The 14,240-nt window shown below is 38.2% G+C and overlaps 1 protein-coding gene across 3 annotated transcripts in view; it reads right to left on the bottom strand.

Moving 5' to 3' along the window:
* The window catches only part of gstcd (glutathione S-transferase, C-terminal domain containing), a 72,052-nt gene extending 63,581 nt beyond the window's left edge, over positions 1-8,471 (bottom strand). The window contains exons 1-3 of one of the 3 annotated variants that reach the window (XR_013816179.1): positions 8,399-8,455; positions 7,655-8,114; positions 2,433-2,873 (exon numbers count right to left, since the gene is read on the bottom strand). Coding sequence is in view for 2 of the 3 variants with exons in the window: in XM_079812197.1 (XP_079668323.1) it covers positions 2,433-2,873; positions 7,655-8,071 (858 nt within the window). In the remaining variant the exon portion in view is untranslated. Of the gene's footprint in view, positions 1-2,432; positions 2,874-7,654; positions 8,115-8,398 lie in introns of all 3 variants that reach the window. The other 2 variants (XM_079812197.1, XM_079812198.1) reach the window with 2 other exon arrangements.
* Between the last annotated feature and the right edge of the window lie 5,769 nt (positions 8,472-14,240).

Genomic DNA, 14,240 nt, shown 5'->3' on the forward strand with positions numbered 1-14,240 from the left:
TGTATCTGAGAGTTCTGAATAAACACGAGTCCCAGTCACGCCGAGTCCGTCTTCATCATTATTACCAACTTTGTAACACATGCAAAGTACCATTACAGCTGTCGAGATGAACGAGTTACGAGTAAGTGTTGATAATACCATTATTTTTAGATATGTTCCTATCATATGAAAAGCGTCAGTGACACGCATTGAGTACACAGCGCAAACAAAGACACAACAGCAGTAATCGAATGTAATCCAGTTTATTGTGGGGAAAGCTGGCTAGCCTAGCCGGATACCCTCACGCTTACCCCCCTTCTGCTTAATCTCACGCCGCGTTTTGTGCCTCCGCTGTGGGCCAGATGCAGTACTGGGGGTCGGGGATGTTGAAGGCCGGCCGGCCAGTGCAGCCCGAGCCTCGGCGTGCGTGAGGTTTATCTCTAAAGAGATGTGAGTCTGCCGATGTTGAGCAGAAACTCATGACTGTATGCACATTGTAGAACAGATAGACGCGACGAGGACGTACAAAAACACTGACTCACAAGATAGAAAACACCGTTCTGTCGGGAGAGAGAGAAGCCGCAGTGTGTGCACGAATAATAAATAATTAGCTACACATAAGAAATCATTGATCACAGATCAGAAGGAACTGAAAAAAGACTTCTGTTTTCATTACATCCAAACACTGAGAAACTGCCAGCATTCACTTGTTCACAAGCCATGATCTCTCGAGGACAAATATAGCGTTTGCATGGGCGTGCCAGATTCTCTGGGCGGAGGAAAGGGAGGAAACCGTTCCTGTGTGGACGTCAAAACAGGAGACTTCAGGATTGGCTCGTCTGGCCTGTCATTTTCTCAAAGGCAGAGAAAGACAGCCAGAACTCGGTTTTACACCGATCAACATTTCTATCCACTTGGGGACAATATTCAGGCTAGGGGAACTCATATTCATGTTGAAATACCTCATAAAATGACAATTTCATGCCATGGGACCTTTAAAGAGAAATGGCGGAGGATTTCGATATAAGAGAAGAGGGGCTTGAGTGCGTTGCCAGCACTATCAGCAAGAGGCGTCAAAGCTTGTGATGTTTCTATACATCACGTCAGGCCATAAGTTATATTGCGTACAGCTTTCCGCCGTAAGTTAGTTATTTTAGTCTATAAAGTTTTAAATATGGATATTTTTCTTACACAAACACGCCACTTCGCTTCAGAAGGCCCGGAGCCGTGTGGAGCAGTTATATGATGGATAGATGCACTTTTATGGAATTTAAAAAACGAAACAATTCACTGCCATTATAAAGCTTGGAAGAGCCAGGACTTTTTTATTATAACTTTATTTGTCTGAAAGAAGAATGTCATATACACCTAGGATGACTTTAGGGTGAGTAAATCATGGGCTAATTTTCATTTTTGGATGAACTAACCCTTTAACACCTCCAACCAAACCAAAATAATCTAATTATATGCAGGGATGATTCTGATTGGCTGTCAATATTTTTTTCAATCATCAGCTTCTAAAAAAATTAAATAAATTACAATATTGTTCCTCTGTTTTGTTATAGTTCTAGCTGTGGCGTGGACTTTCTATTCTCATAGAATTAGAACGATTCTAAACACTTTATTGTCATAGTTATTGTCCTTGGTATGAACAGATCTTAAAGATTGTCCTTCATCTTCGTAACACAAATGAAGATATTTTTAATAAAATCTGAGCCAGTTCACTACTCTCCATATACAGCTACGCAACTACCACTTTGACGCTTCAAAAAGTCCGTAAAGAGATCATAAAACTAACACATATGTATTGAGCGGTTTAGTCCAACTCGATCACTTTTATGATGAACAAATTAATTTAAGCTTTTATTCACATTTCACCATTTTAGGTTCCCTAAAGAACATTTCAGTTCAGTTGATAAAATAATCTTTTTCTTAGTATAAAGAACATTTTAACAATCGAAAAAACCTTATTCCACTATAAAGAACATTTTGTGCAATGGAAAGGTTCCATGGAACCATCGAGGCCAATAAAGAATCATTATTTTAAAGAGTGTATAGTTATAATTCATGTTGTGAACAGGCTTTTATAAAGCAAATACCACTGATGAGTAATAGTCTAACAAATACTGCCGTCAAACTGTGTCAAGCTCAGAGAGTGAAAGAGTTCAGGGACATTACACAGCAATGAATCTAATTCACAGTCCTACACACAAAACTGATCCATTTCAATTGAAAACACTGGCCTTATTTAATGCAGGACTGGGAGAATCACCTTGAAGTAGGAGAAGTCAAAGGGGCACGAGAGACTTGTGTGTTTGATATAGCTTGAAAGCACCTGTGAGCCTCAAACGTCTACTCTATTACAAAAACAAATGAACGATTGGCTCTGTTTGCGAGGAACAGTGATTTACAAGTAATGAGATAAAAACTGCTTTCGATTTGTTTGTTTTTACCAGGTATTGATGGATGCAGGGCAGCAGGACGACATCAGTGAGGGTGAAATACAGGCCTTCTGCAAACACATGCTCCAGCTCCGGCAGCTCTGTGCTCTTGACTTTCCTGATGTCAGAGCTCTCTCTGGTGGAGGGAGAAGGAACCGCATCCGCAGAGAGCTTCGCCAGAGCAGCACTGAGCTCAACTCCAGGATGGGATTCATTCAGCTGGCCCTCCCTCTCTGTGCCGAGGGCTTTTAGCTGAGAATCACTCTTCTTCTGCTGCTGTAGCTTCTGTCTGCGAATCTTGTCATCATTGTGGACCTTGACGGGTTCCCCTAACCTTTTCTCTAAGTTCAGGACCGCTGCAGGAAGTCGACACATCTGGTCTTCTGGGTTTCGTAAGTGTTCCTCCACTGCAGAGGGAATGTCCAGCTCACATAGTCTAGTCCACTGACTCACCTGAGGAGCAAATGACAGTCATTTAATAACAGGGTTGGGGAGTAACAGAATACGTTTAACTTAGTTACATACTTAAAATACAACATTTGCGTAACAGTATTTCATTAAAGTCACATTTTAAATAGGTGGTAATCGAATTACATCCGAAAAGTATTTTAGGGCGTTTTTCACACCTGAAAGTCCGCATCAAGGTCCAAACCAAAGCTCATGTTTTGATACATTTTATACATTTGGTTAGTTTTGGTTTGGTTTCACATTGCATGACACACATGCGTCCTGTCGTCATCATCTATGTGGGCGGCATCTTGACATTGATTGGTTTGTAAAAGGAAGTGCGTCTGACGTCAGCGCCTTTGACAAGAATGAATGAACAGACGCATATCGTTGCCACTAGTGAACAGTGCCCATTGCTTGACTATTTCTTTTCGTTTCGAATTGTTTTGTTTAAAAATGGACTTTCCAAGCTTTCTATACATATATTTTATTACAGTCTGTGAGGCAAGTAGCTGCTGAGTTTCGGTTTGTTTATGAAACATGTTCAAGATCAATGCAATTGATCGCTCCGGCGCCTCCATGTCACAACTGTTGTCTGCTATAGCCTATTTGATTCTTATTTATTAAATCCAGGCAATTGGCTGATGAAACATTGATTAAAATTAAGATACAATTTATACAAAATGAAATACACTTTAAAGAAAGGCTTTCTACAAAACAAAACTTAATGAAGTGGTCAAAATCATTCTGACATATTGCGCATCTTTTCGGGGAGGTTTCACACCTGTAATTTTGATTCAGACCAAACTGAAAAGTCAAAAAATCCAGACCAAACAAGGTAGGTGTGAAAGGGGCCTTAGAATACCAAAGTGATTACTTTAATGTTTAAATGAAGAAAAAAAAACATTACATTACAATCATAGACTGTAAAAAAATATGGACGTAGTGTCCGTGACGTCACCCATAGGATTCTGATGAGCCGTTCTGAAGCGCAAAGTATGGACGAGATGGCCGTTGCCATCTTGGCAGCGCGTCATCGCGCGTCACTCCCGGATAACAGAAAATGGGCAAAAAGGCGGGACGTGGGTGCAGCTGAGGTGACGCGATGACTAACAGACAGCAGATAAATGGCTATCCAACTGTCGCTCGAAGTGGCCACGTCCTTAATTATGCAGAACTTTAAGGCTTTATATAATGTAAACGAATGAGTCATAAAAAAATTCACCCCCCTCACAGTTTTCATGAAGGGCAAAATGAGCCGTATAGACCAAAAGCACAATTTGTACCAGGCTGTAAACATGTTTTATGCTGCTCTAAAACTGGCCATTTTAACATGGGGCTCAATGAGATTCTGCTCCCTTCTGGAGCCTGTCCCTTGTGGCCAGTCGATGAATTGCAGTTTGAAGCACTTCCGTATTGGCTTCAAGAGAAACTGCAGGAGGTTGCTGCTTGATTACAATTCAATGTAAACTGTAACAGGCAATTCATGTAAACAGCAATTGGTGATTCTCTGACTCTGACACTGCAAAAGCATCCTAAGAAACATTTTAGTGTTAGACTGATATATCGGCCGGCCGATATTTGCGATTTTTACGTGTATCGGCATTGGCCGATACAAGGCTGCTGCGTTCGCCGATATTTTTTCGCCGATATTTTTTCCCCGGCATTATTTACAGACAGACGTCCACAGGCAGCTCTCACCGTCTTCAAACTGTCTTGCTCTCCCTCCCTCGCGCATATTAATCAAAAAATCAATTGAGAATTGACACGATGGTAAAAGGTTGAAAGACTGAAGTTTCATGTGGAGCACTGGGAGATTTTTTCCTGAATTACCGCTGGTGTTGCTCTACAAGAGATTAATTTAAGTGCACCTATAACCATTAAATTACTAGGTTGTAAATCGTTTTAAAATTAAGTATAGTACAGTCAGTGTGCACTTTATTATGCTGCTTGCTTGTTGATACTGTGTGCAATAGTGTAATTATTTTATTTATGCTTAAATGTTTACTTTCAAAATTTATTTTCACAAATTAACTTTTTTTTCTTGTTCTACCTCACCTGTTTTTACTATTTGTTAAATATAGTTTTTAGTAGTTCAATAAATGTTCCTTTTTTAAATTGTAAATTTTAAATTGTTATCATGATCATTGTGTCATTTTTATGATGTAAATTTAAGGAGTAAAAGCAGTATCGGCTCCAAATATCGGCGCACGAAAATCGGCAGCCCGTATCGGTCATCGGTTAAGGCTGATGAAAAAAAATCGGTATCGGCATCAGCACTAAAAAATCCATATCGGTCGACCCCTAATACATTTTTGCTCAAAAGTTTCATACCCTTGTAGAATATGCAAAATTTTAATTGTAACAAAATAAGAGAACAAATTGCCACATTAAAAAAATTTACAAACCCTTGCTGATAACCCACGACTGTTTTCATGTTTCATGTTAAGTAATTTGTTCAGGTAATTGCAACTTTTTATCTCACAATTCTGACTTTTTTTCTGATAATTGTGTATATCTACACTCGTGATTGCGAGTTATAATAGCCAATTATGGGAGGGGGGGGGGGGGGCTTTTTTCTCTGAATTGAAAAAAAGTAAAAAAAAAATAAAAAAAAAATTTATATCATGCAATTCTGACTTTATAACTAAAAAGTTAGCAAGTTATAAAGTTCAGATAAAAAGATAGCTAAAAAATAGCACGTTATAAAGTTGCACAAAAAAAAACAGCAAATACCTATCTTTTCTTAAATTTATATATATATTTAGTGGCGAAACAAGTTTCCATGAAAAACCATGCATTAAGAGTAGGGGGTGAAAACTTTTGAACAGGATGTATACATTTCTTATTTTGTTTAAAGATCCTATTTTTTCCTTTAATACTGGCCTTCAGAAGCTAATAACTACATGTTTCCCAGAAGAGAAAATAAGTACAATATTTCCCCTGTTTATCCAATTCAAACAGTTTACACACCCCAGATCTAAATGCATCGTGTTGCCTTCTTGACTATCCATATTGTTTTTCTTTTTTCTAAGATCGTCTGCATTAAAGATTGTTTGCTTCAAGAAATACTGTGGAAAACTGATGTTGTTTAAAATAATATGCAGAAGAAAGTCCTATGTTTGGTGGCCCCTTTGTGTTACATACCTTATTAGTATTCCAAAGCATTTTAAAATATTTAGATTAAGTTACAAAACTTGTGTAACCTAACGAAATACATTACAAATACATTTTTAATGCATGCATTTTGTAATCTGTAGTGAAATACATTTTAAAAGTAGATGGTAGATCTGACATGCCTTTGTAAGTATCCAGAGTTTCATATAATTAAGCAAACTATAAATGCACTGATACTGAACTGGCCAATACTGAAAGACTGATCATTATTGTTATGGTCAATAATAACCGATAAAATAAGTGCTGGATAATTGATATAAATCTTAAAACAAGCAGAAACAGTTACATATTCAATAATGGTCGATAGAAAAAAATAAGAAAAATGTGCTAACATCAAACGTTCATCTCTACTGTAAAGCAGGGTTGCTGTAGTATTATTAATATACTATTATATATATATTCATATTTTGAATGAGCTTTTAATTTTAAATTTACACAACTGGAAGTTTGGATTCATTAAGAAACTTTTCTTAGTATTATCACGGCTGAAAACGTTTTTTTGCTCTTTGAATGGTAGTGAAAGCAAGATTTTAAAAATTATTACTTTTATTCAGAGAAGATGCATTAAAATGATCAAAAGTGCCAGTAACGACAATACATTTTTACAATATTAGACAATATTTGTCTTTTAACTAATGGTGTTCTTTTGAACTTTCTATTCATCAAACAATCCCGGAAAAATTCAACCGTTTCCACAAAAATATTAAGCAACAAAAACTGTTTTCAAATGTTTCTTGAGCAACAAATCATCATATTAGAGTGATTTATGAAGGATCATGTGACACTGACGACTGGAGTAGTGATGCAAAAAATTTAGCTTTGATCACAGGAATAAATCACATTCTAAAATATATTCAAAGAGAAAACTGTGATATTAAATTGTAATAATATTTCACTGTTTTGACTGTATATTTGGATACAAAAAAAATGGAGCCTTGGTGACTTCTTTCAAAAACATTACAAAAATCTTAAGGACTCCAAACTTTTGACCAAACTTAGGAATTTTAAGTATATACTTAAAATAGATATTTTTCATCCCAAACATCATATTGATGACGTACATTTGAAATTGTAATATATATATTAGTATTGTACTGAGCTTTATAACAATAACCAAATATTTAACAGTTGCAGACTCAGTTAACAATAACAACAGTGCAGTAAATTTAAATAGATATTTGTCATCCCAAACATCCGATATGACCCATGACGTACTTTTGAAATTGTAGTAGGATGACTGACACACAACAAAAGCTTCCCAAAAATGCTGAATTGCTTTAAGGCAGTTTAAAACCATAAATGTTGCTACTATCTGACAGACATTACAGAAACGGGTGACTTGAGACATCACACCTGTCCCAGTGACAGCCCAAGGCTCTAAAGACAGCAAAAAAAAGAATAAGAGGAGCAACCAAAGCTTCTGTTATGCCTTATAGCTACTATCTGAAAGCACTGAGCTCAAATATCAGCATTTGAATGTGTGATTCTGTGATGTTGACCTCCAAAATGTAAGTGACCGTGCCTGTCAAAACATGTCAACCCCATTAGTTCACACTGATGACTATGCAATGGGATTTTAAGATCTGGTTGTTTTGATATTGCAATCTCACCTCAGCACAAGCCTTGAGACAGGTGTTCTTGAAGCCTAAGAGGGACGCCACATCCCTGCGGCCTGGCATCAGCTGGCATGCGCTCTGAATGATGTGTCTTAGTACGACAGCCAGGCCGGCTCTGCAAAAGCAAACCTCAGGCTCCAGTGCAGCCGGGAGACGACACATCCTAACCAGCCCCGGCAGCTCGTCCCTCCTCACCTCAGAGACAGCGAGACCCCCGGGCACCAGCCCTGACAGGGCCGGCAGGATGTCTGCTTGAGCTGTGACCAGGTAGACGTGGAAAGATGAGCACTCTGTGTAGGAGAGGAGGAAGAGGACGATAGAGGAGTGCAGGGGGAGAGACACGGCTCCGTTCACACTGGACACCTCCAGATAGAGGCTCTCTCTGTCTGTTTGTGCACCGTTTTGCTTCATTCTGACAGTCTAGTGGAGGGGAGAGCACATGAAGGGCTAAAATCTGCAATAGAAATAAAGGGACTGTTTAAAAATGTTTCAAATGAATGTTTTTGCAGCAAAATGCCAGTGATAAATCCAGTGATAAATGTGAGAGTGAATGTCTGAATACATGTTGTGCAGTAAATAATATCACATAAATGCCTAAGTTAGAACATATATAAATGTTTAAGTCACAATGAGAGCTATCTGACTGCGTTTTCAATGGCGTCACATTACAAAGTACAATCAGGTACAATTAAGAAATAAAAAACTAACGAAGAAAGATTGTGAAGTGTAACTACTCACAGTGTTTGAATTGAGCCAAAACAACCACTAGGAAACACATGTGCAACTGCTTGTGTCACATTAAAAATAGTCCGACTATAAACCGACAATCGCGTTTGAGTTCCACCAACGCTGAGTTAGATTATATTACATTAGCTAAACAAAATATACAAGTAACACTTAAAACGACTTTGCAATCGTTTGATTAATATATAATAAGGTTTTTATCACGTAACAGTGAGTGAATGCCACTCTGTGGCATGTTATTCCAGTAGTTAAACCGTCAATTATGTGATGTGTCAGGAGACGTATGTTCATAGTGAACTTTACGAAAACGAACCATGGTTTTACTATGGTAAAAGTATAACCGTGTTTTTTTGGCGAATTGATTGCCATTATATAACCACAGTTTTACTACAAATACTATGGTTAAACTATGGTTAGTGTAGCAAAACCATGGTTAATTTGTTGTCTTTATTTTTTTATTTGTAGTAAAACCAATGTTCGTAAGGGTTTGCAAAGTATGCTGCACAAAACTATTTTTAATTATCAATACAGTGGGTAGTGTATAGCTATTTTTGTATGCTTAATTTGTAGGAGAAGGAAATGCACTACAGAACACATTTGTTGTTTTTACATGGGATTTTTTGTTACCTTGTGGTTCCATTATTCTCATTATTCATAAATCCTCATCACGAAATGTCATTTGGTCATTGTTCTTAATTTTTTTTACAAACTTTTTTTGTATTATTTAAAAATAAATTATTTTTAAAGTAAATAAAAAATAAATAGGCTACTGTTTTTCAAAGTAATCGTGCACACTGCACAGCAGCGTATCGTTGTTGCTATGGTTACCTCCTCACTCCAGCGCAGCAGGTGCGACTAATGTACATTTTGAAAAACGTTTCGACTTGTAGCAGTCTTGTAATCAACGTTAGTTATGTTTAAAATGTAAATTTTGGTATCACTGAAGCATTTTAATACACAACTGACAAGAGAAGGCTACAAACTCGTAAAACAACGTAAAAAGAGAGTCGCATTACCACGTAGAATCGTAAGATGGTCATTGATTGAACGAATCTTACTAAATGAACGTTACGTCCGTTTTTTGCAGACATTTTGCAAATTCGCATTTTCACACAGGTTTCCTAAAATCAGTCTCGCTTTAAATAAAGAAAAATTTCGCGCTGAAGTGAGCAGTGTTGAGCGCGAGAGATGATAAACAAACTGTCAGAGGTCAAGAGATACCCACTAAACCAGGTAACATGTTAATGTTTCTTTTATAAGTTATATGAGTTATAAACCGGACAGTTTATTTGAATTGCTTTGAGATTCGGTTTTAGATTAAAACGAGTGTATTAAATGACAGCTGGAAATGTTGTATAATTTCGTAAAGGGATAGTTCACCCAACATGTAAATGTCACCATTTAACGTTACTCACCCTCAAGTTGTTCCAAACCAGTGTACATTTCTTTTTTATGCTGAAGGCAAAATATATTTTAAAGAACTAAACAGTTAACAGCCTTCCGATATTATCCGTATGGAAGTCAATGGTGAACAACTTGAGGGAGAGTAAATGATGGCAGAGTTTCCATTTTTGGGTGAACTATCCCCTTTAATGGACTTTCTGAAGGGAATAATCCTGTTTCTAGATCCTATTTTCTAAATCCTGTTTCTCATTCTTTTTGATTATATTCTGAGATTATTTGGAACTTTTCTGGTTGCATAATGTTCAGTCGATAGTCCAATTCAATAAACACAATCTAAATTTGGAAACCTGCTGGACATTACAAAGATGCACTCTTTGTAGGACATAATAATAACTAAGAACATTGTAACCTCTCTCCTATCCAGCTATCAATTCACTGGGGAGAGGCGTGGTGGTTTAGGCCCAGCCAAGGAGGCATCCCATAAACCTTCAAAGGGTGTGTATATAGTAAGTTCATAATTTACATCTGAAGATAATTGTATGGTTACAAACACACGCACTATATCAGTGAAGACATCTTATAGAGGCGATGATGTCTGCCAAACCAACCCTAAACCTACACAAACCTGTTGATATCAGATTCAGTATACTTAAAGTTTAACAATTTTTGGGGGTAATTTAAACACCTTTCAAATAGTGAGAACTAGTGCTGTCAAATTGATTAATCCTGAGAGATACGCTGAACAGACACAGGTACGAATCTCTCTCTCTCTCTCTCTCTCTCTCTCTCTCTCTCTCTCTTAACTCAAGTCAAAGTCAAGTCAAATTTTATTTCTATAGCACATTTAAAAGCAACAGAGTTACGCCGAAGTCCTGTACAGTAAGACAATGTGCATATAAAAAGAAAGCATAAAAAGACCCGTTAGACCCGATACAATCCAAATAATAAATAAATATAAAAATCTACCAATATCAATCTAATCAAGAGCCAGAGAGAACAGAGAGATTTAAGAGCCGATTTAAAGCTGGCTGATGAAGGAGCAGACCTCACATTTTGAAGGGCAGACTGTTCCAGAGTTTAGGTACTGCAGCAGAGAAGGCCCGACCACCCTTAGTTTTACAGCGAAAACATGGTGGGACAGTTAAAAGAAGCTGATTACAGGACCTAAGAGTTCTTTGGGTAGTGTAAGGAATCAGACGGTCACTTATGTATTTTGGTGAAACACCAGATAGAGCCTTGTACACAAAAACTGCAACTTTAAAATCGATTCTGAACTTTACAGGAAGCCCATGTAAAGTCACTAAAATGGGAGAAATGTGATCTCTCTTTTTTGTGCCAGTTTGGACAATTTGCAGGCGGAAGATTGTAGTTTGAGGCAGGCCACAGTACAGAGAATTACAGTAGTCCAAACGTGATGTTATGTCTAATTCTTTTGGAGACAAAAACAGTTTTCATTTCGCATTCGATCTCAAATGAAAGAAACTGCCCTTTACCACTCTCTCGATAATTAATTAAAATATATGCTATAATTCATTAATTCAAATAAATGTTATCTCTGTGTCTGTTTCAAAGCAGGCAGAATGCTAGATCTCACAAGACATAACTGACAAAAATAACCATTAATTTTACCCTTCCGGTCAAATATTGTGCTGCAAACATCAATAACAGCTTTGAGTTGTCAATGCTGGCAAATGACCATGGTATAATCGATTTGACAGCACTAATATATACACTCACCTAAAGGATTATTAGGAACACCTGTTCAATTTCTCATTAATGCAATTATCTAATCAACCAATCACATGGCAGTTGCTTCAATGCATTTAGGGGTGTGGTCCTGGTCAAGACAATCTCCTGAACTCCAAACTGAATGTCAGAATGGGAAAGAAAGGTGATTTAAGCAATTTTGAGCGTGGCATGGTTGTTGGTGCCAGACGGGCCGGTCTGAGTATTTCACAATCTGCTCAGTTACTAGGATTTTCACCCACAACCATTTCTAGGGTTTACAAAGAATGGTGTGAAAAGGGAAAATCATCCAGTATGCGGCAGTCCTGTGGGCGAAAATGCCTTGTTGATGCTAGAGGTCAGAGGAGAATGGGCCGACTGATTCAAGCTGATAGAAGAGCAACTTTGACTGAAATAACCATTCGTTACAACCGAGGTATGCAGCAAAGCATTTGTGAAGCCACAACACGCACAACCTTGAGGCGGATGGGCTACAACAGCAGAAGACCCCACTGGGTACCACTCATCTCCACTACAAATAGGAAAAAGAAGCTACAATTTGCACGAGCTCACCAAAATTGGACAGTTGAAGACTGGAAAAATGTTGCCTAGTCTGATGAGTCTCGATTTCTGTTGAGACATTCAGATGGTAGAGTCAGAATGAGAACATGGATCCATCATGCCTTGTTACCACTGTGCAGGCTGGTGGTGGTGGTGTAATGGTGTGGGGGATGTTTTCTTGGCACACTTTAGGCCCCTTAGTGCCAATTGGGCATCGTTTAAATGCCAAGGCCTACCTGAGCATTGTTTCTGACCATGTCCATCCCTTTATGACCACCATGTACCCATCCTCTGATGGCTACTTCCAGCAGGATAATGCACCATGTCACAAAGCTCGAATCATTTCAAATTGGTTTCTTGAACATGACAATGAGTTCACTGTACTACAACCCCAAATCAGAAAAAGTTGGGACAGTATGGAAAACGCAAATAAAAAAAAAGAAGTGATTTCTAAATTTACTTTGACTTGTATTTCATTGCAGACAATATGAACACAAAATATTTCATGTTTTGTCTGGTCAACTTCATGTCATTTGTAAATATGCATCCTTTCCTGTCATTCAGACCTGCAACACATTTCAAAAAAAGTTGGGACAGTAAAGCATTTACCACTTTGTAATGTTGCCATTCCTTTTCACAACACTTAAAAGACGTTTAGGGACTGAAGACACCAAGTGATGAAGTGTTTCAGGTGTAATTTTGTCCCATTCTTCCTGCAAACAAGTCTTAAGGTGGGCAACACTTCAAAATGCGCCACACATTCTCTATTGGAGACAGGTCGGGACTGCAGGCAGGCCAGTCAAGTACCCGTACCCTCTTCCTCCGCAGCCAGGACTGTGTAATGTGTGCAGAATGTGGTTTTGCATTGTCTTGTTGAAATATACATGGACATCCCTGGAAAAGATGTCTTCTTGAAGGCAGCATATTATGCTCCAAAATCTCTATGTACTTTTCAGCATTAATGGTGCCTTCACAGAAGTGCAAGTTACCTTTGCCAAGGGCACTGACACAACCCCATACCATGACAGACCCTGGCTTTTGGACTTGTTGCTGGTAACAGTCTGGATGATCCTTTTCTTCTTTGGTCCGGAGCACACGGCGTCCATTCCTCCCAAAAAATACCTCAAATACTGATTCATCTGACCACAGTACACGTTTCCACTGTGTGATGGTCCATCCCAGATGCCTCCGAGCCCAGAGAAGTCGACGGCGCTTCTGGACACTGTTAACATAGGGCTTCCTTTTGGCACAGTACAGTTTTAACTGGCATTTGTGGATGTAACTACGTATTGTGGTACTTGACAAAGGTTTGCCAAAGTAGTCCTGAGCCCATGTGGTGATATCGCTTATAGATGAATGATGATTCTTGATGCAGTGCCGCCTGAGGGATCGGAGATCACGGTTGTTCAGCTTAGGCTTGCGCCCTTGTCCTTTACGCACTGAAATTCCTCCAGATTCCTTGAATCTTTTAATTATGTTATGCACTGTTGAATGTGAAATATCCAAATCTCTTCCTATTTTTCTTTGAGGAACATTGTTTTTAAACATTTCAATAATTTTCACACGTATTTGTTGGCAAACTGGCGATCCTCGGCCCATCTTTGCTCCTAAAGGATTAGACCTTTCTTTGATGCTGCTTTTGTACCAAATCATAATTACAATCACCTGTTGACATCACCTGTTTCAAATCACATAATTATGTAACCTTTTTACCTCATTACTAGCCCTAAATTGCTCCTGTCCCAACTTTTTTTAAAATGTGTTGCAGGTCTGAATGACAGGAAAGGATGCATATTTACAAATGACATGAAGTTGACCAGACAAAACATAAAATATTTTGTGTTCATATTGTGTGCAATGAAATACAAGTCAAAGTAAATTTAGAAATCACTTATTTTTTTATTTTTTTGTGTTTTCCATACTGTCCCAACTTTTTCTGATTTGGGGTTGTAAAATGGCCCCCACAGTCACCAGATCTCAACCCAATAGAGCATCTTTGGGATGTGGTGGAACGGGAGCTTCGTGCCCTGGATGTGCATCCCACAAATCTCCATCAACTCAAGATGCTATCCTATCAATATGGCCCAACATTTCTAAAGAATGCTTTCAGCACCTTGTTGAATCAATGCCACGTAGAATTAAGGCA

Source organism: Gobio gobio (genome assembly GCF_949357685.1).
Source record: "Gobio gobio genome assembly, chromosome: 3".
Classification (NCBI taxonomy): Eukaryota; Metazoa; Chordata; class Actinopteri; order Cypriniformes; family Gobionidae; genus Gobio; species Gobio gobio.